This window comes from Dromiciops gliroides, chromosome 2 (genome assembly GCF_019393635.1).
Source record: "Dromiciops gliroides isolate mDroGli1 chromosome 2, mDroGli1.pri, whole genome shotgun sequence".
Classification (NCBI taxonomy): Eukaryota; Metazoa; Chordata; class Mammalia; order Microbiotheria; family Microbiotheriidae; genus Dromiciops; species Dromiciops gliroides.
In genome coordinates, this window is record NC_057862.1 from 655,500,798 (window position 1) to 655,527,757 (window position 26,960).

Consider the following 26,960-nt stretch of genomic DNA (forward strand, 5'->3'; position numbering starts at 1 on the left):
AGAATAGAAGGAAAGGCACAACCGCAGCCCCTGCCCTCAGTGCGCTCATATTCTAGCAGAGATACAACACGCTAACAGCTATCCCTTACGGGATCTATACAGTACAGTGTAGGTGGGAGGTGATCTCTTTCTTGGTGAAGCGGAAGGGAAGCCCCAGCTTCTCCCGTGAGTCCCTGAATGTCAGAGAAAGTCAGGGGCGGGGTGAAGCAGCTCCCTGGAACTACGCCTTAGGCCGACAGAAAAACAAAACAAAACAAAACAAAAAAAAACAACTGGGGCCGGGGTCCTTCCCTTTAACGAAGCCCTGAGCTCCAAGAAGAGAGGAGGGGAGGGAAAGAGAGGAGGAGGAGGAGGAGGAGGAGGAGGAGGAGGAGGAGGAGGAGGAGGAGGAGGAGGAGGAGGAGGAGGAGGAGGAGGAGGAGGAGGAGGAGGAGGAGGAGGAGGAGGAGGAGGAGGAGGAGGAGGAGGAGGAGGAGGAGGAGGAGGAGGAGGAGGAGGAGGAGGAGGAGGAGGAGGAGGAGGAGGAGGAGGAGGAGGAGGAGGAGGAGGAGGAGGAGGAGGAGGAGGAGGAGGAGGAGGAGGAGGAGGAGGAGGAGGAGGCCGCCGCCGAGCAGCAGCGCCTGCGCACGGAGGGAGTGAGAGCCGAGTTGCACCGACCGGCTCGGGCTGCGTGCGCCCCCGGCCACCCCGAGCTAGCGGCCCGGACCCAGGCAGCGGGCGAGCCTGCCCTCGCGGCCCCCCCGGAGTCCCGGCCCTCGCGGGGCGGGGTGGGGAGGGTGGCCCGGACCCCCGAGGGAGGGAAAGGGGCGGGTGGAGAGCGCGCACACCCCAGCCCCGGCCCCGGCCCCGGCCCCGGCCGAGCCCAGCCCCCGCCTCCGGGGAGGAGAGCCTCGGGATGCGCCCCGGTGCCGCCGAGGGGCTCTGAGCGCGGGGCCCGCCCGGGGTGCCCCGAGCTGAGAGCCCGCTGCCGCCCCCGCAGCAGCCGCAGTCGCAGCAGCCCCGCCACGCGCCTCGCAGGCTACCAGGCGGGAGCTGCGCCCGCACCGGGCCCCCGCCGCGCGCCCCGCAGCCCCCGAGAGGAGAGCCAGCCGAGGGAGTGGAGGAGCATCCCGGGCCCGGGCGACGGCCGCCAAGATGTCTGTGCCGGTGAGTACCGCGCCCGCCGCCGCTGCCGCCGCCGCCTTTGTGCCAGGCTCACCAGAGGGGCGGAGCGGGGAGCGAGGGGACCCCAGGAGCCGGGCTGCCGGCGCGTGCCGCTCTCCGGGGACTTGGCGGCCGGCCTGGGCATAGTGCGCGGGGCCCACCTCGGAGAGCGGGGGTGGGGGGCTGCACCAGACCAGCCTTATTCGTGCGCCACGACTTTGGCGGGGGGGCGCAAGGTGGGGGTGATCTCCCTGTGTCGCCCCGCTTCGTTTCTCCCCCCCCCTCCCGAAACGATCGGAGAATGGGGTGCTTCTCCCACTTCCTCTTCCACCGAGGGCTTTGCTTTTTTGGCTCCCAGGACTGCAAGGATGGAGAGCGGGGAGGGATCTCCGAGACACGGATTTTGTGCCGTCACTTGACATCAAAATGATCAGCAAGGAGACCCAGGGGAAACTCTCCCGGCCTTGCCAGATGGCTCTACCTTCAAACTTTTCCTCCTGCTGGATAAAATCCCCCGGAAACTTTTGTTAAACTTCTCCGAACTACTTCGCATTTCCCCTTCTCTCTCGGGCCCTTACTCCCTCCTTCCCTCCCTTCCTCTACTCCCATCCGTCCAGCTGCCTGGTCCCTTGTGAGTTTCCAGTTCCAGGCTGGGGTCTGGTTTGGCTAACGTCTGGGTTGTCTGCCCAGCCGGTGCTGATGCTGCCAGCTGCCCTGGGCGGTGAGCAATTCTCTTCCAAGGCTGGGCCCCAGCAGGGGAGTACTCGGGAGACACCAGATCAGCAGGTTCTTGGGCTGAGCGCATCTTCCACACTTGGGTTCTGTTTACTGCAATGAATGGTCCTTTCCATCTTTGCCACCTGGGGCCAAGGCTCAGTGAGCTGGGGGCGGGAGGTGCCTACACTTCAGGGTGATCTGGAAAAGGAAAACCTTGGCACAGTGTGAGTTTGTGCATGAGTTAGAGGCTTTATGGTGGTGCGGCTGCTGGGGATGGTTTTAAAACAAGCCAAGTCTGAGGTTTTTATTTCCCTCCTCCCCCAGGGAAGGACTGGGATGGGGAAGGAGTTTTCTCCATGGAAAGAGATCAGCACCATCAGAGGCAGATATTGAAAATGAGGTGTTTGGGGAAAAACAAATGGGGAGAAAAAAGCAAATCAAGGGAAAGGTGATTAAATCTATTTCACAGTTCAAGGCACATCACTAACAGACTCAAGTATCATGTTTCTTTCCACCAGCAGGTAGGAAAACATTTCTCTGCTGGTCCAGTGCTCTTTGAGACTTCTGTGACAAACTTAGCTTCTCTGTGGTCTTACTTATGGAAAGCCAATGCCCGGCACACCATGTGTTTGCTCAGCTCAGTTTCCCCTAATCCATGATCCTCTTCTTCCCCTGTCTTGGGAGGATGACTGCTGCTATTAGGCCTCATCATCAGCCTTGGGGATAACTATTAACACTTCAAGATCCGAATCCTGCCAAATAAGATAGTTTTCAGTGCTCAAGTAATAGGATCTTGAAGGTGTTTCTTTGGTACTTTGGGCCAAGTTATTAGTTGCCCTAGGAGGCTTCCCAGTGCCATATGGTATCCCATTTTGCAGATGGGTAGATTCTCATAATATTGCTCTCAGAGGAGGGGTTGCTATGTGTGAAAGAGACTAAAATCTCAGACTGGAAACATCCTTCCTATGTGACCTTGAACAAAATCCCTTTACCTTAATGGGGCCTAAAGTTTCCTCATCCTTTACCTTCATGGCTCAGCTCAGGTGCTGCCATCTCTAGGAAACTCTCTCTCTTCCCTCCAGTTGTTCATGCTTTCTCCTTCCTTCAATTAACCTCTATTTTTTTTTTTTAATCTGGGTCATGTTGTATTCAATCCCAGTAAAATGCAAGCCCTTTGAAAGTAAGGATTTTTTCCCCCTATTCTCAGTATCTAGCAAGTAATGGGCTCTTAATTAATGTTTGTTGAACTGAATTCATGGAATGGAGGGAGGAATGAAGAAATAAGGATTGGACTAAGTCATCTCTGAGGGTCCCTTCCAGCTATGATGTCACAAATTTGGGTATCTTATATACCCATTATTCCATTGCGTCCCTAGCCTCTCTCTGGCCTCAAATTTAGTCAAGAAGCCCATGGACCTCCAGTTTTATCAACTTGTTTCTGGGTCCTTAATCTCCTCATTTTGAACCTCTCCTCCCCACTCTCCCCTCCATTGTCCTATCTCTTTATTATAAAGCAGTCTTATAGTATCTTCTTCGCAGGGGGCAGATTTGAGTCTTAATTAACTACTGTAAAGTGTTTGGAGATTATTGGATGAAAGATGCTATGTAAGTACTGTGCCTTGTTATTATGGAATTAGAGGCTGGCTTCCGCCCACAGTGGAAGCAGGGTAATTCAGAGTTACAGAAGAAAAAATTAGAGCTTTCATTGGGTGTTGTGATTCTCTTCCCCCCTTGCTTACCAATTCTGTTTTAAAGTGTTTTGAGCCTAATTATTATAGAATCATCTAATCTTTAAAACAGAAACAAACAATTCCTGCCAAACCCCACCCCTCTGCCCTTTTCTGAGGCCCTTTTCTCTAAGAAGCTGCTCACAGTTCCACAGTTTTCACACCCAGCTCTTTGGAACTTGGTTAAGTTGGGGAGGCCACTGACTGCCCCTGTTCTGTCTCATCCTTGCTGTACTGGGGTGGAAAGAGAAGACTAAGTTTAGGTTGGCCCTGGTGTTCCTGAGTGAGACCTGTGACTATACAGAGAGCTTTCAATGTATAGCAGGTCAGAATGAGGTCTGCATAAAGCTGGACCTTATTGGCCTTCTGCAAGAAGATTTGGAAAATTGGGATGTCGTTTTAAAGGATTGATTCATTCAGCCAAAACTTAAGGGCCTCCCAAGGACTAAGGAAGCAGGGGTAGTTAGGTGGTGACCTGGCCTGGAGTCACAAAGACCTGAGTTCAAATCCAGTCTCAAACACTTACTAGCTGTGTGATCCTGGGCAAGTCACTTTACCCTGTTTGCCTCAGTTTCTTCATCAGTCATATGAGCTGGAGAAGGAAAGGGCAAACACTCCAGGATCTTTGGGTCATGATGGGGCCATGAAGAGTTAGACAGGCCTGAAAAACAACTGAACAACAACAAAAGTATTAGGAACTGGGGATAGAAAGAATAATAACAGCCAACATTGATACAACTCTTTAATGTTGTCTTAACTTGATCCTCACAACAACCCTGTTAAGTAGTTGCTATTATCATCCCCAGGAAACTGAGCCTGATCGAGGTGAAGTGACTTGCCTAGAGTCACTCAGAGTGTTTGGGGCTAGTTTTGAATTCAGGTCTTCTTGATTTTCCAAGCTCAGCACAAGCTCAGCAAAGAAAAACATAGTAGTCTCTGTCCTCAAGGAGATTCTAGTCTACTTCTATAAAACACACAGAAAGTCATTAAAGACTAAGAGTGTTAATTTGGGAGAATCAGAAAAGCCTCTTGTAGAACGTCAAACCTTGAGCTTAGCCTTGCTTGGAGCTGAGAATACCAAGGAGGGGTGGGGTGGGGGGAGGGCAGCAACTAGGTGGCGCAGTGGATAAAGCACTGGCCCTGGATTCAGGAGTCTCTGAGTTCAAATCTGGCCTCAGACACTTGACACTTACTAGCTGTGTGACCCTGGGCAAGTCACTTAACCCCCATTGCCCAGCAAAAACCAAACAAATGAGAGTACTGAGAGTGGGAGGTAAGAGTGGAGAAGGGTTGGTTGGATCATATCTTGATCCCTTATTCCAGAGTCCCTGATTTTCCTGGGGGGCACAGGCAGGTATTGGGGTTGGGACAATGAGGATTCTGTATACTAATCAGCTTGATAAGTTACCCAAGTGACCTCATTCCCCCCTCTGTGGGCAGTGTTATTGTTACCAGGTGGTTGGGTCCCCATCTGGCTCTGGCTCTGCCTCCCTGTCACATTTGGTGAGATCAGCCTGGGAGCCTCCCTGGGAGCAGTGAAGGGGGTGGGGCAGATGGGGGATTGGGAGAAGGTGAAGGAGGGACCCCCTGGTTGGCTGGTTGACCATCATCTCATCAGGTGTCCTTCCACCAGAAACCAAATGTGGACAAAACAGGGAAGCCCATTTAACGGCTGACTTCTAATTAGCTATAAACCTTCTGGCAGAGACAGCTAAGCATGGATTTGTTTTGGGGTGGAAACGTGGCTATTTTATGATTTTTGTCTCCCAAGAAGCTTTATTCCTCACATCAGAGCAGAGATATACTGGGCCCTCAGGCAAGATCTGTGGGTGAGTGGGGGGAGGGCTACAGGGCTTTCCCCCCCTTCATTTTTGGAGTGGAAGAGAAAGTCTGAAATTGCTTTCATCTGCTGAGGGATGGCCACAGGGAAGTTTCCAGGCAGAGCTGTCTGTCTCTTTTAGTGCCTGAAACACATTGAGCTCAGAATAGCTGTGGATCATGTCTGTGCCCACGGCCACGTTTGGATTTTAAGCCAGGCATTCATTGTGGCTCTCATTATCCAAAATAATGCTGAGGCAGGACATTTAGCCCCAAAGAAATGACAAGATGCTGTGAGGACTGAAGCTAGCACTGAGTTCTCTAGGGAAGGAAAGGGTAAGAAGAGGTGGCATTGAGCTCTGCGATTTCTTTCTTTCTTTTTTTTTTTTTTTTTGCATTTCTTTTTTATTTTTTGTCAATGGAGATGGGCCTGGGATGACTCATTGAGTGGTTGATTTTTCCCAAGCATCTAAGCTAAAAAAACCCCATGGCTTTGAAGGGTCACATTGAGGCCTGCTGCGTATCAGGCTGAATTCCAGAGGGGTGGGCAGCAGCATCCATCTATTGTACTGAAGAGCTGGGGCAGCTGGGTCCCTTCACTCAGCCTCTCTCCCCCTTTAACTGTGGAGTGAGTTCATTAAGGGAGAAGGAACTTTGGCCTCTATACATTTTGTAGATGGTCCCCCTGTTGACACTTCCTAGAACGATGTCCCTGGGGTAGTTGAGGGGTGGGGTTAAGGATGGGGGAAGGCATTCCATGAGCAAATAGATATGTGATAAGGTCATTCCTGCTCTGCAAATGACTCTCTAGGCATCTGTGGGGCTTCGCTCTGCTCTGTGCCTCGGTTTCCCATTATGGGTGTCTAGGTGGCACAGTGGATAGCTGCACAGAGGATCCTGCCTCTGGCATTTACTATCCATGGGACCCTGAGCAGGTCATGAACTCTCAGATTTAGTTTCCTTATCTGTAAGATGGGGATAAGGAGAGTCCCAAGGTCATAAGGTTTTGTGAAAGTCAAATATGTAAAACATTTCAAAACCTTTAAAAGACCATAGAAATGTTAGTTATTATTACTTTAGTATCCAACATGGGCACCTCAGCCCTTCACAGAGTAATAGGGAAGAATGACATTATTTTTGGTTTTTTGGTTTTTGTTTTTTAGTGAGGCAATTGGGGTTAAGTGACTTGCCCAGGGTCACACAGCTAGTAAGTGTTAAGTGTCTGAGGCTGGATTTGAACTCAGGTACTCCTGACTCCAGGGCCGGTGCTCTATCCACTGCACCATCTAGCTGCCCCAAAGAATGACATTATTGACGCAGTTTTGCTATCAAGGATAGAGGTGCCAAGTAACTCTCATTGGGAGCGAAAGTGTGTCCTTAGCTTCTCCTCTATCCATCGGTCAGTGCCACAGCATGGGATGCCAAACCTTCCGCAGTGTGGCTCTGGCCTGCCCTTCTAGCCTACCTCCCACCACTCCCCCATATGTCGTCTCTGCTCCAGCCAAACTGGACTCCTCCCTGTTTGCTGAACTCAACCTGCCCTTTCCTTCCATTCCTCATGGAATGTCTCTCCCTCCCCACTCCCACCCCCCTCATCTTCTCACTCTTGAACCATTGGAATCCTCTTGTCTTCCAAGGTTGGGCTCAGCAGCCACCTCTTCCATCAAATTGTCCCTGATCCTTCTTGGCTAGAAGTCATCTTTCCCCACTCTGTGGATCTCTCAGAGTTGATGGGTAATGCCACTCTTGGGCATTGGTTTGACTTTGTGTCCCTATCTTATCCTTCTCTATTTGATAGGAAAACTTCCTAAGAGAAAGAGGCATGGCTTATTTCCCTTTTGTTTTTATACCCTGAGAGGCACTGGGGTATAACGGATAGAGAACTGACCTCCAAACCAGGAAGACCTGTTACAAGACTGCCCCTGACTCATCGTGGCTAGGTGACCCCAACAAGCCTCTCATTGCTGGGGACAGTTCCCTAAGAAGTTGCCAACCTGAATCGGCAAAGGGAGTTTCCTTACTATTGAAATTACATGTCCTGTCCTGACCCCTTTAGTCTGGAATAGAATTCCCGTACACAATGGGTTGTTCAGTAATTCACTCTGTGTCTGACTCTTTGTCACAAGTCTGTCTTGGCAAAGATCCTGGAGTGGTTTTCCATTTCCTTCTTCAGCATGTCCCCATTCGACAGATGAGGAACTGAGGCAAACAGGGGTTAAGTGCCTCGCTCAGGGTAACACAACTAGTAAGTGTCTGAGGCCAGATTTGAACTCATATCTTCCTGACTGTGGACCCAGTATTCTAACACCTGTACTACTAAGCTGATGATGCCCACAGCTAGGGGTTAGTAAATGTTTATTGAATTGCTTTAAAAGATTTTTTTAATGACTTGTTTCTCTGTGCATTTTCCTCAGTTCTTTTAGAAATGTCCAGAGAGAAAGGGAACATTACCATTGTCATCGCTTTATCTCAGTTTCCCCTTAATGACCCTGTAGCAGGTACTAGGGAAACACTGGGATGAGCTGCTTTTAGCAAATCCTTCTTTTTGTGAAGCTCTTATTCCCACCCAGGGTGACGTTGGTACCTGTGTGTAAACTGGAGGCAGAGAGCACCCGGAATTGGCCCCACTTAGTCACACTAATACCCTGGTTGATAAAAACCAGTGTCATCTTAATTCAGCACTCATGTGCTGCAGCCGGGACCCAGTGGTGTGGAGGAGCTTCAGGGCTGGAGATGGAGGGAGAAGAAGGAATAAGATATTAATTGTATGTGCATGGGTGTGTGTTATGTGTGTGTGGGCAGAGGGAGGGGGGATGGTGGCCTTGGCATCAGTGGGGTTTGAATCTAGAAGACTTAGTAACCGAACAAGTTTACAGGAATTTTGGCTGTCTGAGAGAGGGGCTAACATAGAAGAAAGGGTGTTAACAAGGAAGTTGGGGGAATAGCACTGAACAAGAGAGAGGAGACTATGATTTTATAGTTCCAGCTCTGCTGTGAATTTACTGCGTGACTTTGGGTGAGTCACTTTTTTTTTTTTAGTGAGGCAATTGGGGTTAAGTGACTTGCCCAGGGTCACACAGCTAGTAAGTGTTAAGTGTCTGAGGCCGGATTTGAACTCAGGTCCTCCTGACTCCAGGGCCAGTGCTTTATCTACTGTGCCACCTAGCCGTCCCGGGTGAGTCACTTTTCCTCTTGGGGCTCAGTTTCTTCATCTGTAAAATGAAAGGGTTTGAAATAGGATCATAGATTCTATAGCTGAAAGTGCCTCCTACCTCATAGGCCATGGATTCCAAACCACTCATTTTACAAATGAGGAAGTTGAGGGGCAGTTAGGTGGCACAGCGGATAGAGCACCGGCCCTGGAGTCGGGAGGACCTGAGTTCAAATCCGATCTCAGACACTTGACACTTACTAGCTGGGTGACCCTTGGCAAGTCACTTAACCCCAATTGCCTCACAAAAAAACCCCCAAAAAACCAACAAAAACAAATGAGGAAGTTGAAAGCCCAGGGAGGCAGGTAGCAAGTGTCAGAGGCAGGATCTGGGCCTGGAGTCAGGAAGACCTGATTTCAAATGCAGCCTCAGACACTATCTGTGTGACCCTGGGCAAGTCACTTAACCCTGTTTGCCTCAGTTTCTTCATCTGTCAAATGAACCAGAGAAGGGAATGCAAACCACTCCAGTATCTTTGCCAAGAAAACCCCAAATGGGGTCACAAAGAGTCAGACACAACTAAAAAGCAACAACTATGCTTTCTCCTAGTTTAGCTGGGTCATGCTTAAAGTTTCGTCCAGCCCTGAGATTAGGATGAGGCATCTACTAATTGAACATTTCCTCTCAGTCATTTCGGAGGTGCACTGCATAGAGTGCTATACTCAAATCAGGAAGACCCAAGTTCAAATATTGCCTAAATTAGCTATATGACCCTAGGCAAGTTACTTAATGTTTGTCAGCCTGGATTTCCTCATCTGTAAAACAAAGATAATAATAGTTGTGGGGGGCAGGTAGGTGGCGCAGTGGATAAAACACCAGCCCTGGATTCAGGAAGACCTGAGTTCAAATCTGACCTCAGACATTTGACGCTTACTAGCTGTGTGACCCTGGGCAAGTCACTTAACCCTCATTGCCCCCCCCCCAAAAAGTTGTGAAGATCCAATGAACTGATGTAGGTAAAGAGCTTTGTAGACCTCAAATCTCTATACTATATAAATCCTAGCTGTTTTTTTTTTCACTTCACTCTCAGCCAGGTGTCGTTTTTATTTTTACTGCAATGAAAGACTTAATTTTAGCCTCCATCCACTGGTTTGGCAATATGTTGAGAGTTCTAAGGTTTTGAATAGAACTCTTCTTGGGCTGATGGGTTAAAACACATAATCATATAAACACACCCAACAATGACAACTTAATTCCTCTAGTTGGTGTTCTGAGATGAAAAATACGTGACCTGTTGTAAAGCCTGCTACAATCGAGACTGTTCCTTGGGCAGACCTACCCTGAAGGTTTTTTTTTTTTAGGGATAGATCATTCTGAACTGTGGCTTGAGCAAGGGGGCATCTACACCAGGGGGGACCTGCCAGGGTCAAGGGGCTCATCTTGTTCTGTGGAGTTCAAATCAGGAAGAGCAGCAGATGCCCAAAAGTCCACTTTCTGTCTCCTATAAAGGAAGGTATTGGGAGGAGTTTGGTATGCCACTGTCCAGCCCTCCAATCAGAGGGGAGAGGAAATTAGAGGGGCATGGAGATGAGATTGGAGGTAATGAACGCATCCTGGGAGGGGCATCTTTCCTCTTCCAGGCAGAACAGCTGATGCACTCTGCTCTTCAGTACAGTGACACTGGCTTTTTTTATAAGTTTGATTCATAGCAGGACTTCATGAATGGAACATGGATACAGCAGGTACTTGTCTGAGCTCAGAGAATGCCTAGTGCTGGTCAAAGCAATACAATAAAATTACATGATTTTTGTCAGAGAGTGAGATCATCTAGAGGGTGAATGCAAAGGATTGTTGTTATGCCAAGCTCGGGGCACTGCTTGCTTGATGGGCCTTAGCTCTGGAAAAAGGGGGGGGTCTCCTAATGTCTTTTTTTGTTTGTTTTTTGGCAGAGCAAGGAGGGTTAAGTGACTTGCCCAGGGTCACACAGCTAGTAAGTGTCAAGTGTCTGAGGCCAAATTTGAACTGAGGTTCTCCTGAATCTGGCTGGTGCTTTATCCACTGTGCCACCTAGCTGCCCCCGTCCATCTTCTCTTAAACCTATCCCAATCCTACTGACCCTTCTAAGTAGTTCTTGACTTGGTCTTGAAGGGTGACACCCCTCCCCCAATAGCTGTCTCTTAACATATTGTGACCTTTTCCTAGTTTGAGATTTCTATAAATGTTATTTCAGATTGTCTTGGGGTAGGGAGATGTCCTAGGGAATTAGTACAGACTCTGTCAGCTTGGACATTTCTCTCTCTAAGCTAGAAATGCTTGAATTTAGGATGTTAAATGATTAAAAAAAAGTTTCTGGTAGACTTGGGCCTACAATACTAGGTATTAATATTTTTTTTCTTTAACGTCATCCTGGCACAGCCTTTACCTTTCTGTTCAGTCTCCCTTGGACAGTCTTGCTTTGGTTAATGTCCTTTCTAAAAAGCGGTGCCAAGAACTGAACTCAGCACTCCAGGTATGGGCCAACAGTAAAAACCAGTCACACTGTGTGGTTGTCTGAACCAGAGTCCTTTGACCCCACCTAGGACCTGTTTCAAACCTTCACATTCCCCCCTTCTTGCCATCCTCTGGCACCCTCCTTCTTGGTGGCATCACCACCTTCCCACCCACTCTCCATCATCTCTGAAAACTTGGCTGAAGCTTCCTCGGGTGTGTGTGTGTGTGTGTGTGTGTGTGTGTGTGATCCCAGGCCGATTCCTCTTCCCTTTGCTGTTCAGAATGTCGGGGCGAAATAGCCTGCTTTGTTGCCCCTTCTTGGGGTTGGTGTATTTACTCCTGCTTCCTGCAGACTGAAGCACCTTCTCTACCCAGCTTGTTCTTCTTGCCGCCCAGAAATGAGAATTGCACTTGCTTTGATAAATGGGTTGAGACTTGGAGCCTGGTCATCATATAAATTTGAATTCCAGACTGTCACTGGGAGGGGTCTCTGTTTCCTCTTACCTACATCCTCTTTGGCTCAACGTATGTCTCTGGCATTGGTCCCACAAAGGGCCACTGTGAATGCTAACACAGTAAATTCTCTTCTTGATTAGAATAGAGTAGGGACCCTTTGCACCTCCCCCAATTTATCTCATCTATATCTTGATCCAGCTTACTTGTTTTTTGTTTTGTTTTGTTTTTTCATTTTTGTCTTTTCTTTTTTTGGTGGGGACAATGAGGGTTAAATGACTTGCCCAGAGTCACACAGCTAGTAAGTGTCAAGTGTCTGAGGCTGGATTTGAACTCAGGTCCTCCCGAATCCAGGGCCAGTGCTTTATCTGCTGTGCCGCCTAGCTGCCCCCATCTTACTTGTTAATAGAAATTATTTTACAAATTAAACTGCCATGGTGGGAGGTGGGAAGAACCAAACTTAGGTAAGGGTTGGGGTATGTAGAGCCCAATTTTGGAGTGAAGATAACCCTGCTGCGGGTAGGTGGGAATTCCAGCTTGTTTACATGTTCCCTCCCCTGTTAGACTGAGTTTCTTGAGGGCCCACACTGATTTTATTTTTTTTGCCTTTCTTTAGCACTGTGTCTGACCCAGAGTAGGCATTTAGTAAATGCTCATTGACTTTTGGGTGGTTATTAACTGCAGAGGAGGAAAGAGTCTCTCCACTGCACCACCAAGCCAGCCCTTTACTAACAGATATTTGGGTAGTCAAGTACTTCCCTTCGCATTCCTGGTTCATCATTTCCTCCGGCCTTGCTGATGCTGATCTGTGGCTAAAACCAGCTCTTACAGAACAACAAGAAGTGACATTTACATTGTGCTTTCAAGTTAGCAAAGTAAAATGTAAAGTCTTACAGGCCTTATTCCATGGTTCCCCTTGTGCCCCAAGGAGTCAGGGACCTGGCAACAATCACCACCATTCTTTGGGGCTGGAGCACTGGCTGGGGGCCTGGACTTGGGCTCAAGGCACCTTGACCCAGCTTCCCCTCCTACAAAGGCTCCTTGTTGTTTGGACCTTGTGGAAGAATTGGTATCTTAATCCTAGGTGGAATTCAGCTAGTGCGTGGGATTAGTGGCCGATTATTCTCCCTCAATAGAAGCAGGAATTTTCAGGGCCTTTCTAGGGATTTTCTGGATCCCCAGAACAGGAGCTATCTAAATAAAAATCATTAAATCCTAGTAGCCCTCGCAATAAATATAAACAAAGAGAAGAAAGCCCACCAAAAAAAAAAGAAAAAAAAAGATATTTAATATATCCAGGGTTTATGATTTCAAATCTTTTGTATTTTACTAATCCATAATTTAGGAAATCAGGCCAGTCTTGTGATGATTAGCTTGTCTAAATTGAGCTGAGCTGAACCTTCAAAGGCTCAGTCTCTGGGCCCATTCTTGAAGCTTTTCCATCTTGGTTCCTTGGCTTGCAATCCACCAGAGTCACCTATACATGACAGCTAGACAGTGGAGCAAGAAAGATTTCAGCACACAAAGAAAACCATACTTTGTTTTTTTCCTGGGGCAATGAGGGTTAAGTGACTTGCCCAGGGTCACACAGCTAGTAAGTGTCAAGTGTCTGAGGCCAAATTTGAATTCAGGTCCTCCTGAATCCAGGGCCCGTGCTCTATCCACTGCACCACCTAGCTGCCCCTACAACTGATATATTTTTAGAAACATTTATTAATTCATTAAAAATAACAAACCCCATTGTATGTTAATGTAAATGGCATTTTTATTTAAAAGAATTTTTTCCAAAACAAAAAATAATTTAGTGAGAAGTGGCATTTTACTTTACATATTTTTGCAGATCTCTTTAAAGTCCGTCTTAACCAAAGGTGACTGAATTCTCCTAAGTGCATTTCATCTTTTGTAATATTCTGTTTTGCTTGAAGTAGATGTAGAATATGTAGTTGGAAAAGGGAGGGCTGTTTTACTAGGCGAATAACCTCTTACTTAGTATTGTTATGAAAATAATTTTGTTCTGGCGCAAGTAGGGGAAGTACCATTTACATGATACTTGCTCTGTACCAGGCACTATTAAGTGTTTTGCAGATATCCTCTCATTTGTCTCTCACAACAGCCCTTGGAGATAGGTCCCCATTTTACAGTTGAGGAAACTAAGGCAAGCAGAGATTAAGTGACAGGCCCATAGTCACATATTTGAGTCTGGATTTGAACTCAGGTCTTCCTGACTCCAAGGCCCAGTAGAATAGGTCATTAAGTAGAATTACTTTATTACCATTACTCTCATCATCATCATTATCATCGAATGAGAGTATTCTTCATTTCCTTATTGTGTTCAGTCATGTCCAATTTTTTTGGATACTGAAGTGGTTTGCCATTTCCTTCTCCAGCTCATTTGACAGATGAGGAAACTGAGGCAAACAGGGTTAAGTGACTTAGCCAGGGTCACCCAACTAGTGTCTGAGGCTGGATTTGAACTCAGGGAGAGGAGTCTTCCTTTTTTTTTCCAGGCCAGGGTTAAATTCAAACCTTCTGATGCCCAATCTGGTCTTCTTGCTTCTGCACCATCTCGTTTGAGAGAAGGCCCCCAAAGGGAAGATGAAACAGGTTGGTAGAGAGTCTCCAGTGCCAGAACTGGTAGCTGATTCAAATGGGGAGGTCTGGAGCTTCTGAAGTCTGCATGGGAAGAGCTAAGAAGTACTTCATCTCCTTTGGGCAGGACAGAGGCATGGGAGCCAGGGGTCAGAAAGGGCCTCAGCTCATGGTGACAATCTCTGCTGCAGGTCTCCCTCCCCCTTTCATCCGCATGATATCACTAGGCCTCTGACGTTGGCCTGATCAGAGCTGACTCAGAGGAGCAGGGCCCAGGGCTGGTCTATTGGCTCCTGTCTTTGCAATCTGATGCATTATCTACTACAATTAGCCTTCTTTTCACTGCTCATCACAGCTCCTGGAACTCCTGACTCGCCTTTCATTGCAGGGGTTATTTATTTATTTTTTATGTGCCCTTATAGAAACTCCATTGTTTCTTTTGTTTCCTAGGGGATTTCACCCCTTTTCTTTCTCCCCTTGGGATCCCCTCTCTCCCTTCTGCTCTAGTCCTTTCCTCCCTCTTCTCTCCTCCTCTTTCTCTCCTTTCCTCAAAGAAAGAAGTAATCAATGGGGTGAGCCCGCAAAAGAAGGCACGTCGGAGCAAAGAGAGCAGGAAGAAGCTATTGGATTAGGAGTCAGGGGTCTTGGGTTAAAATCCTGGCTTCTCCACTTCTCTTCAATATAATTCAATAACAGTTCCTGTCCCCAAGAAGCTTATATTCTACAGGGAGGAAACGCCACATACCCAAATGAGTAAATATGAAATATGTGCAGAATAAATATATAGTAATTTCAGTGAGGGAAGGAGGAATGGAACACGAATACCTGGACAATTAGTAAAAATTTCTTTTTTCTTTTCTGGGTGAGGCAATCAGGGTTGCCCTAGGTCACACAGCTAGTAAGTATCAAGTGTCTGAGGCTGGATTTGAACTCAGGTCCTCTTGACTCCAGAGCCAGTACTCCATCCACTACACCACCTAGCTGCCCCAAAAGTTTCTTTTAGGAGTTGGGACTGGAGCTGATATTTGGAGAGAGTTAGGGAATGATTAAAAAAAAAATCAGGCAGCAAGGTGGCACAGTGGATAGAATGCCAATTCTGGAGTCAGGAAGACCTGAGTTCAAATCCAGCTTTGGACATTTACTAGCTGGGTGACCCTGGGCCAGTCATTAACCCTGTTTGCCTCAGTTTCCTCATCTGTCAAATGAGCTGGAGAAGCAAACCGCTCCAGGCTCTTTGCTAAGAAAACCCCAAAGGGGTCATGAAGAGTCAGCTGTGACTGAAATGACTGAACAACTTAGACAAGTTGTCTTCCCTTTGCAGGGCTTTAGTTACCCCATCTTAATAAAATGAGGAGTTTGAACTAGGATTATACTGAAGAGTAGCGTTGGAAAGGATGTCAGCATCATCTGTGTCCAACTCCCTCATTTTTTCAGAGGAAGACACAGAGGCCATGAGAAGTCCCATAACTATTGGCATCTGAACCCAGGGCTTCTGGCTCTCAATCCAGTAATCTTCCCATTGCATCTTGCTGACTAGAGGAGCTCCAATTATTTGGGGGCCTTCAAGATCCCATGAATTCTTTGAAATCTCTGGATGACTGCAAAAGTGAAATATCCCTACCCTGCACTTGTCGGAGAGGGCTGGAACTGGTCTCAACTATTCACTCACAGCTCGCTGGGCAGAAGTGGGGAAAGGAAGGGGATAATCACTTATATAGCACCTACTATGTGCCAGGCACTATGCTAAGCACTTAGATCAGGGTGCCCTCCACCCAAACCCCCCCCCCAAAACCTTAGTTTTCTGCCAGTAATCACTATCACCAGGGTTGGCTTACTGGGGTTAGGAAAAAAAAAAGATGAAAGAAAGTTTACAAGGCCATCTGAACCAAGGCTGGATACAGATGTAAGTCAGCCTTACGCTTCTCTTTGTTAATCATTTGCCATAATAGGTCCCACCCTGGTGTCCTCTGTCCCAGTAGGTAATCAAAACCAGAGATGGTGAAACTGGTTTAGACCCAATGGGGCAGGAACAAATGAAGGGTAGGCTCAGGCTCCCGCCTGAGAGCAGGAATTCAAGGGCAGGCTCTGCCCAGGCTGTGGCTGGTGGGGGAGGCTGGGGCTGGGGGCCTGGGGGCTGAGGCCTTCTCCCGCACTGCCGCCTCACTCCCCAGCTTTGGTTTCCTTCCCTGCTCCAGACAGGATGCTTAACTAGAGATCCCCTGCGATCATTTCTAAGGTGGCCGTTTTGATTTCTCAGGCTCTTGGTGGCTGCACAAAGGTCTCCTTGTGATGGTGGGAGGGAGATCCCTGAATGGCTCTGGGAGTAGAAGTGGTTTGGCTTTCTGCTTTTTCCTGGAGGACACGGTGGAGTGGGGGGGGGGGAGTTCTCTGAGGTCACTTCTTTCCTCGAACAACCTTACGCTCCTAATGCTGTTTTCCAGCCACTCTGTGATGTCCTGAGCTTCCACTTGCTCTCAGCTTGGGGAGGGTCCACCTGGGCTTCAGAACTTTGCCTGTTCCCTTTTCCCCCATTTCTTGTGTCCACTCGGTTGCCAAGTCCCATCAGTTGTACCTCAGGGACATCTCTGGTATCCATCCCTTCCTCAGCATTCCCACCACTGTCCCCCTCCTGAAAACCCTCATCACCACCAGGCTAGACTAGTGAAGCAGCTTTCCTTACAGGCCTTCCTTTCTTTGTCCTTTCCTTCCTCCAATCTGTCCTTTGTAGCACTCCCCCAATAATGTGGTCAGGCTACTGTTCTCCTCATCTACTTTAAAAAAAAAATTTTTTTTAAGGCAGGGCAATGAGGGTTAATTGACTTGCCCAAGGTCACACAGCTAGTAAGTGTCAAGTATCAGAGGCCGGATTTGAACTCAGGTCCTCCTGAATCCAGGGCTGGTGTTTTATCCACTGCCACCTAGCTGCCCCCCAGGCTACTGTTCTCAAAAGTTGCTGATGGTTCTCAGGTGCCTGTTGTGGAAAGTGCAGACTCTTCTCCCTGTCATTCAATCAGTATAAGCACCTGCCATGTGCCAGGCACTGAGCTAAGCAATGGTGTTACAAAAAAGAGGCAAAAGTTCTCAAACACATAGAGAACTGAGTCAAATTTGTTAAAAAGGGAGCCATTCCCCAATTGATAGATGATCAAAAGACATGAAGTTTTTAGATGAAATAATCAAAGCTACCTATAGCCATATGAGAAAAAATACTCTAACTCACAGAGGGAAATCACATGCACACAATAAAAAAAGAGGCAAAAGACGGTCCGTCCCTCAAGGGGCTCACAATCTAATGGGAGACACAATGTGCAAACAAATATATACAAAGTAAGCTATATACAGGAGAAATAGGAGATAATTTTTTTTAACATTTCTTTTTTCTTTCTTTCTTTCTTTCTTTCTTTCTTTCTTTCTTTCTTTCTTTCGCGGAGCAATGAGGGTTAAGTGACTTACCCAAGGTTACACAGCTAGTAAGTGTCAAGTGTCTAAGGCCAGATTTGAACTCAGGTCCTCCTGAATCCAGGGCCGGTGCTTTATCCACTGTGCCACCTAGCTGCCCCAATAGGAGATAATTAAGAGAGAAAAGGCAGTGGAATTAAGAGGGGTTGGGAAAGCTTCCTATAAAAGATGGGACTGAAAGGAAAGCATTCAAGGCCTTCCACAATCTACAACCACCCTATCTCATGTTACTCCCCTCCATGGATGGTGTATTACTGCCAAATGGGGCTGCTCTCCTCTCCCCCAGCACAATACAGGTTTTCATTCTGGCACCTATCTGCCTACTTCCCTTTCTTGTCCTTTGAAGGTCCATCCTAGTGTTAAAACTCAACTCAGATGACCACTTCCTTCCAGGAAACCTTCCATGGACACCCTCCCCTTCAGTAATGACCCAGTGTCTCGGCACTTTGTTTCATAATGTTCAAGTGCATTCATTATATCATACTGAGTATTATAGCTATTTGGACTGGTATCTTACACACACACACACACACACACACACACACACACACACACACACACACACACACACACACACACCTCTGCATTTCTCCAGGGCCAGGACTTTGTCTCCTCTAACATCTGTATCTCCCTCAGGACCATTCTCTGCACACAGTAGGCTCTTAGTTTTGAATCTGTTGTATCTCAGGTGCAAATCATCAATAAAGGACAAGGAACCACAGTGCAAGGGCTAGAGATGATCTGTGTTGCTGCTGGCTGATCCCAAGGCCTCCAGATACTAGAGAACGACGTACCCATTGTGAAATTTGTTTCCAGGAAGCTTGGCTCTCGTCCAGCTTGGTTCACTTTTCCAGTTTGTCCTTAATTGGTGTCCAGTACCTATCAGCAGCTAGCTCTTCATGTTGCCCTCTGAAGAGTATCTGGGAGGCTCTCCCAGATCCATTCCGTCCTTCTCCCCAGCTGCCCAAAACAAGCTCCCCAGACCTAGTTTCACGTAAGTCTTCTCTAAGGAGTCCTTTTTGTTTGCCTTGATTTGCATTATGATTACTTAGCACAGTGTTCGACACATCAACAGACAGATAGCTGGAACTAAGCACCAAGGATAGAGATCCAAGCAAACAAGACTGGCTGTGCAAGAACTCCATGAATTTTTGAGCGAATACAGTCAATCCTGATGTTGTGCTTTGGTCTCCTGTGTGTCTGTCTTTCCCCCTCCTGATGGGCGAGTTCCATGAGACATTATGTCTTGTCTAAACTTTCTATCTCCCCTAGTGCCTACCACTGTGGTCTGCACACAGGTGTTGAATTAATGTTGATTGCAGAAATAGATGAATCTGGGAGAGGGGGAGATTTAGAATTTTTGCACCTGGGCTCTGTACTTGTCTGGAGATTTGATGACAAGCTGGGGAGAACAGAAAAATTTCAGGAACAAGGGGTTTGAGTGTGTATTTTACACTTTCTCATGTGAGTGTGTGTGTGTGTGTGTGTGTGTCCGTCCCCATGTAAGTGTGCACCTTTAGAAAAACAAAATGTTCTTTCCCACTGAGTTTTTGCATCTCTATGATCATTCTTCAGAAAGGTGTCAAGCGAACTTCCTGGCCAGGGAAGGCTGCAGCTGTGTGGGCAACCTTATTCCCCCCCTACCCTCAGAGCACACTTTCCCCAGGACTAAAAATCCCCGCACTGTGCCCACTTGTAACTGGCTGCTACTCCCATCTGCTTTATTCTCTCTGTGTGTGAGAAAGGGCCAGGCACAGGACTGTCCTTCTGTCTTCTTGGGCTGCTTCCCTACAAAGATGGTGTTGTCCCCCAAGCAGGGTAGGGATGGCTCTAGCTGGCAAAGCCATTTGGGGATTCTTGGGCACGTGGATGGATTTTGTGGGGCAGCTGGTTGGGGGTGATGGGTCAGTTCTATGGACAAGGAGAGATTCACCAGGCAGCACAGAAGAATGGCCTTATAATTTGGAGTTGAGTTGTTGTTAAGTCATTTCTGACTACTCTTCGTGGCCCCATTTGGGATTTTCCTGGCAAACATACTGGAGAGATTTGCTATTTTCTTCAGTGCATCTTACAGTTGAGGAAACTGAGGCAAACAGTATGAAGTGACTTGCCTAGGGTCACACAGCTGGTAACATTTGCACTCAGGAAGATGAGTCTTCTTGACTCCCCCCTGCTCAACACTCTATGCACTATGGCACCACTTAGCTCTGCTCCTTTTGAATTCTGGGTCTGCTGCTTGCCATCTCTATGAGTTTGGTCATTTTATTTTCTGAGCCCTCAGCTTCCTCATCTCTAGGTTGAGGGTGCTTGAATAGAAGGTCACTAAAGTTCCTCCCATATGTAGATCCCAACATCATACAAGCCCTTCCACAGTGGGAGGTATTTTGGGTTTGTAATTGTGTTCTTACTGGCTTAGCATGAAGTTCTTTGAGGCAGGGATTTTGTATTTATATCTGTCCCCCAGACTTACCCTAGTGCCTGGCACGTAGTAGGCAATTCCCTCTCTCTCTCTCTCTCTCTCTCTCTCTCTCTCTCTCTCTCTCTCTCTCTCTGTCAGGGCAATGAGGGTTAAGTGACTTGCCCAGGGTCACACAGCTATTAAGTGTCCAGTCTGAGGTCACATTTGAACAGAGGTCCTCCTGAATCCAGGGCCAGTGCTTTATCCACTGTGCCACCTAGCTGCCCCTACCTTGTTTTCTTTTTAAAAAATTTGTTGTTTTTTGTGAAACATTTTTTTAATGCATCAATTAAACTTCCCAAAAACCCTATGCCAAGAGAACCTTCCCTTGTGACAAAGAAGCAAAACAAATGGACACACTGAGTATATCTGACATTGTATCCCTCCTCACTTTTGGTCCTTCCCACCACCTCTTTATCAACAAGAGAGAGGTGTCCCTGGAAGTAAAAATTGGTGTTGTTTTCCTTTACATTATTGTATTCTTCTCTTATTACTACTTCCACTTATGACCAGCTAAAACCAGTTTCTTTGCATTCCTTACATTCCTGACAATTTGATTCTGGTCCTGAAGTCTGGAAGACCTGAGTACAAATCCAGTCTCAGACACTTACTAGCTGTGTGACCCTGGGAAAGTCACTTCCCCTCTGTTTGCCTCCCTTTCCTTATCTATAAATTGGGGAGATTAATAGTACCTATGGGGGCAGCTAGGTGGCGCAGTGGATAAAGCACCAGCCCTAGATTCAGGAGGACCTGAATTCAAATGTAACCTCAGACACTTGACACTTACTAGCTGTGTGACCTTGGGCAAGTCACTTAAACCTCATAGCCCTACCCCCCCAAAAAAAAATTTGTAAAAAGCTTTTGGCACAGTGCCTGGCACATAGTAGGTGTTTTATAAAATGCTTATCCCCTTCCCTTCTCTCCCACATTCGTGTATCACAATTTGGTGAACTACTCCTCAATCCATGAATGCTTAATTGGCTCCTAGTTTTTTTGCTATTACAAAAAAAAATTTTCTATGAATATTTTGGTATTTTTGATCTTTAACCACCTTGGGATAAATGCTCAGCAGTAGTGTTGGGACAAAGGGTGTGAAAAATTGATTCACTTTTTTAAAAGTATTTTTTAATTAAAAAAATTAAATTTTTATTTAGTCTTTCAATTCTAATTTCAAATTCCCATAGCCTATCTTCATGACACTACCATTACTTAACCAGTACTTGATTGAGGTCTGGGATTCCTCTGTGAGAAACAACATTTCCATCTTCTTTTTATTTTAGCATGCTTGAGTATAAATGAGCTCTCCTGAGGTATGGAAGATAGTAATAAGATTCATCAGATGAGTACAGAAAATGGTTTCCAGTGAAATAAATTTATTTGTAGACAAAAGCTTCTCTCCAGTGAAATGTGCCCTCCAAATGAAAGTGCCCTGTCTGAGGACTACAGATAAACTTCTTTATTTTTTTTAATTATAAAAGTATTTTATTATTTTCCAGTTATGTGTAAAGATAATTTTTCTCCCTCTCCCCCTCTCCAGGACAGAAAGCAATCTGATATAGGTTCTATATGTACAATACAGATAAACTTCTAACCCCTTGGGGTCTCAGCTGAGTGACCAAGCCAGGGCACCCTGGGTGACTTAGCAATCTTGAGTGTTCCAAACTACCTGACAAGGTGGCTTACCTAGACCAGGTGTTCTCGGTCAATATTTGCAGAACAATTTATATGCTGGCCTCCTAAACACGAGATGGACTTAGCAAGTCAGTGACTGACCAAGGGCGACCTTGAGATGAGCTGATTGCTATTAGACTTAGACATTGTTTAGACTTTAACTAAAGCTCGAACTTTGTTTGGGAGGGGTAATTAAGTCTGATATGATAGCACTTAGTACTTCATTGATTGTGGTTTGTGAGTTAGAGGCATAATAGTGTTTGGAGGGTTGGTGATACTTTAACTCAAAAAATGACAGCTTTTATCTCATAGTTGGAAGAGATCTTAGGTGACTGACCTATCATGATCATATTGCATTATTTGGGATAGTCATATGATTTCCAGGTAATTTAAAAGTTCCTTTTAGCTTTAGAGTTATGGGAATCAAAAATTCATTCTGGTGAGATAGAAGACAACTGGCCTTACCATCTGCTCTGGTTCTGTGCCTTGCAAGCTCCATACTGATATATTAACTTAACCTAAGGCCCCTGGACCTTGCCATCTACCCCTCCACTGCATCCTTCAGGCTTCTGGAATTTGATATCTGTCCTGTAGCTGAATGTCCTCTTATGTGTTATTTCCCACAATCAGTGTGAGGTATTTGAAAGAAAGGTCTAGTTTGGCCATTTCTATTGATAACCTTCCATTTGGCACATAGCATTTAATAAATGTGTTTTTGTTCGTTCATCAATTCATTCATTAATCTTACCTCTGAATTAAATTAGCCTTTAAAATAGTTTCCTAGAGAATGCGATGACATAATTTAAGGTCTGATTTTGTTGGTGTGGTAGTCTCTTCAGCCTCTTTGCTTCTTAACTTAGAGGATTGGCTTTACAGGTAGCTAGCTGTAGGGGAGAAAAAGTAATTATCCCACAGCCAAACTGGTGGTAGACTAATAACTCAGCTTGGCCAGTGCCTGCAATCCTCCAAGACTACCTCCCATTTACCTTGTACATATTGTTTGTACATAGTTGTATACATGTGGCATCCCCTTTTAGAACATAAGCCCTCTGAGGGTAGGGACCATGTTTTTGCCTTTCTGTAAGTGCTTAATAAATACTGGCTGGGGGGCAGCTAGGTGGTGCAGTGGATAAAGCACCAGCCTTGGATTCAGGAGGACCTGAGTTCAAATCTGGCCTTAGACACTTGGCACTTACTAGCTGTGTGACCCTGGGCAAGTCACTTAACCCCCATTGTCCCGCCCCCCAAAACAACAGAAATAAATACTGGTTGGCTGTTTCATTAGATTTTGGATAACAGACCAATCCATGGTCTATATCTATAGCCAGTCGATCATGGGGCCTATATTCAGCCTTCCTAGCATAGTTGTGCCTATCAGAATAGGACTTCAGTGCTGCAGTGACATTTGCAAGCTAGAGTCAGCAAGATAGTGGGGTGGATTGAGCACCAGACTTGGAGGCAAGGAAGCCCTGAGTTCAAATCCTGTTTCAGACATTTACTAGTCACTTAACACCCCTATGCCTCAGTTTCCTCACCTGTAAAACCTTGCAGGGCAGTTATGGAGATGAAATGTAGTGACATGGAAGGGATTTGCTCACCAGAAAGTGCTCTATAAATTTCGGTTATTGTTGTTATTGTACTTACTAGCCTGTGAACTTTGAGAAGAGGAAGGCCTTAGGGATGGGCCTGGGGGTGGGCATTGAAGGATGGCAGATGATTTTGGCCACCATGGTAGGTTGGATTAAATATGATCGAGGAGGAGGAGGATGACGACTGGGTCTCCCTATCTTCTCTAGGCTAGAAGTGCAGCGACCACTCCTGGCCCATGATCAGTATGAAAACTGTTTTCTCCATCTGAGCTGGTTCACCCCACCTTGGGCAGCCCGGTGCCCCCCACCCTCCGCCGATGCCAGACTTAAGTGCAGACACCTGATCCCCTACTGTATCTCAGCTCTCCCAAGCAATCGATCAGCCAGCGTCAACCTCCCAAACAGCAGGGAAAGATTGCAAAGTCATGGAGAGCAGGGGCCTTGTTTTCGTACTCATCTCTGTATGCCCCCCAGCCTCCGGGCCTCCAGCTCTACCATAAAGGGTTGTTGAATGAACAGAATATCAGGCCAGCCAGCGCCTGCTGATTCCCTTCCTCAGCTGTTTATTTTGCTTAAGGAAGAGACTGGCAATGTGTAGCTCTAGGAATTATGAAGTCCAGGGAAGTCTACATGGGGCTGTGGGTCTTCAGGACCTTGAGTGTCATAGGTGCTTGATAAATGTCTGTTGAATCAAATCAAATTGTCACCAAAGGAGCAGCTCTGTTCTCTCCGTGTGGCCAAATTTCACGAAGCTTCGGTCTAGGTTTGCCACTGGTGTGGGCTCTTTTCAGGGCAGCTGAAACTTTGCATGATAAATGAGACTATACTTTGTTGTTAGCATTAGTATTTCAGAGTGCCCTAAAGCAATTAAAAACTGTATTCTGACTTGTTATTGTTCACCCTCCCAGGGATTCCTGGCATGTTTGAGTAGAAGAAGGATGGAACCTTCCTCTCTCCTTAGCCTGTCTCCCTGTGGGCTGGTACCTTGAGTTCATATATTTTAAAAGGGAGAAGGAAATTGGGGATTGTTTTTCCATGCTCCATCAGGGACTTGTCAGAAGCTAATGTACTGGGGAAGGGGGTGAAAGAGGAGAAATTCGTCTCTGAACTTGTGGTATTGACAGGGTTGGATTGTGTGACCACTCTTGGGGTGGTCTGAACTGAGTGAAGACCATCAGCTGAAACGGTCTGCATTTACCCCAGGTCTGGGGATAGAGGATCTCAAAGGTTTCCCCTTCTGCTTTCAATCCTCTCAGAGCTTACTTAGTCACCTGCTGATTTGCTCAGAGGCAGCTCTGGCTTCATTTGGACAAGTGGCTTCCCTTTCTCGGGGCCTGTTTCCTCACCTAGAAGATGAGAGGGTTGAACTAGATCATATTTAAAGCCTCTTCTCGACTCTTTACAAGTCCACGAATAAATATTTTTCCATGCCACATCATCCATCCGCACTTGAATCAGGACACATGTCAACCAGTATATATTGAGGTCTCCATGAAATAGATTTAGACAGAATAAATACACAATCATTTCAGATGCCACCTATAGAGGAACTTCCCTGCATTACTGGCTTATATAGGTAGAGACTACAGTGAACCTAATTAAGGTAGTAACTTATATTCCGACAACTATTTGCTATGCAACCTAGAGAGTTGCATGTATATTGTTCTTCACAGACAGCTGAGGAAGAGGAGGGAGTTGTCCCAGCTAGATTCACCCTACTACTTGGCAGAACAAGCACCAGCTATAATTCCGCTGCCTGGGGTCAGACCACAGTCACTGGTAGAGTAAGAATTAAGGACCTTTTCTTAGCCTGACTTTTCTTACTTTTTTCTGGAGAGGCAATTGGGGTCAAGTGACTTGCCCAGGGTCACACAGCTAGTAAGTGTCAAGCGTCTGAGGCCGGATTTGAACTCAGGTACTCCTGACTCCAGGGCCAGTGCTCTATCCACTGCGCCACCTAGCTGCCCCCTTTTCTTACTTTTTAAAAACTTTTTTTTTATCAAGTGTTTTGTAAATTCCCAGTCATCTGCAAGCATGGAAGTGATCATTGAATCCATGGGAGCTAATGAGGTTAACAAGAGGTCGAGCCCCGGGAGGACACTCACAGTTAGTGGGTATGATTTGGACAAACATCCAGCAGAAGAGACAGAGAAGGAACCATCTGGTAGGAAGAGAACCAAGAGAGAGCAATCTCACAGGGTCCTGCAGAGGAGAGAAAGATATTCAACAATGTCATGTACCTCAGAGAAGTCAAAAGGCATGAAGGCTATTGGATTTGTCCAGATAGGCAGTCAATAAACGTTTATGGGGATACAAAAGAAGTTGAGAGAATCAGTCTCTACCCTCAAGGAGTTGTGTCTATTGGGTAAGATAACTTCCATGCAAAGAAGCTATATATACAAAATGACTATAAACAAGCACACATACAAACAAGACATACACAGTATAAATTGGAGATGATCTCAGAGAGAAGGCAATAGAAAGGTTATTAGTTGGGAATACTCCCTGTTGGAAGGGTTGTGGAAAGATGGGTACACAAATAATGGGCATTATTGTTGGCGCTGTGAATTGGTCTGACCGTTCTGAAAAGGCAATTTGAAATTATGTAGAAAGTGACTAAAATGTCCATACCCTTTTAAGCAGTGTACACCTCAAGGAGGTAATGACAAAAAGAAAGGCCTCCTATCCTCCAAAATATTTATAGCAACATTTTTTTTGTAACAAGGAACTGGAAATAAAAGTAGAAACCCACTGATGGAGGAATAAACAAAATATGGCACATGAATGTAATAGGATATTATTGCACTATAAGAAGATAAAAAATACAGAAAAGCAAGGAATGACTTAGATGAACTAAGGCAAAATAAGAGACATAGGATGGGAAAACAACATAAATAGTGGCTACAGCAACAGAAAAAGAAAGAACAACAAAATAGTTGAACCTGAATGCCTTGAAATCATAATGAGCAATCCTCGTCAGAAGAGGTATAAGAAGTCACCTTTCTCCTTTCTTTACAGAGGTGGGGAACCCCATAAAAGCCAGACTCTTGAAATGTGGCTAATTTTGATGATTTTCCCCTCCTTTTTTATTCTTTATTATAAGGGATGGCTTTATGGGAGGTGTGTGGGGGGAAATGCAATGGTAAATATTGATCACTCAACAAGCATTTATTAAGTCCTTACTATGTGTCAAGACACTGTGCTAAGCACTGGGGATGCAAAGAAAGGCAAAAGACAATCTCTGTTCTCAAGGAAATCACAGTCTAAGGGAAGAGACAATTGGCAAACAACTAGTTCCAAACAAGACATATACAGGATACGTTGGAGATATTTCAAAGAGAAAATGCAGTTCCATTAAGGGGGATTGGGAAAGGCTTCCTGTAGAAAGTGGGATTTATGATGAGATTTGAAGGGAGCCAAGAGATAGAGAATTATATAGATAGACAAAATGCCCAGAGGTGAGAGATGAGTCTCTTATGAAAGGAGCAGCAAGGGAGCCAGTGTCCCTGTATGTGGGGGAGGGGGGAATAAAAGACCCTTGCTTTCCCCCCTCTCCCCTTTCTCCCTTAAATGTGTATAATGCCTGTTTCAAAAGCTTCCTCATGTGATTGTGTTGGAATACTGCTGTGGTATGAGAAATGATGAGCTGGTTAACTTAAAGAAACATGGAAAGACTTGGACCTATGAAGAAAGA

The 26,960-nt window shown here is 46.2% G+C and overlaps 1 protein-coding gene across 1 annotated transcript in view; it reads left to right on the forward strand.

Annotated features, from left to right (window-relative positions):
• The first annotated feature begins 823 nt into the window (after positions 1-823).
• The window catches only part of BCAR1 (BCAR1 scaffold protein, Cas family member), a 105,924-nt gene continuing 79,787 nt past the window's right edge, over positions 824-26,960 (forward strand). Inside the window, exon 1 of the mRNA XM_043986670.1 lies at positions 824-1,146. Coding sequence (XP_043842605.1) covers positions 1,135-1,146 — 12 coding nt within the window. The 5' untranslated portion in view covers positions 824-1,134. The remainder of the gene's footprint in view (positions 1,147-26,960) is intronic.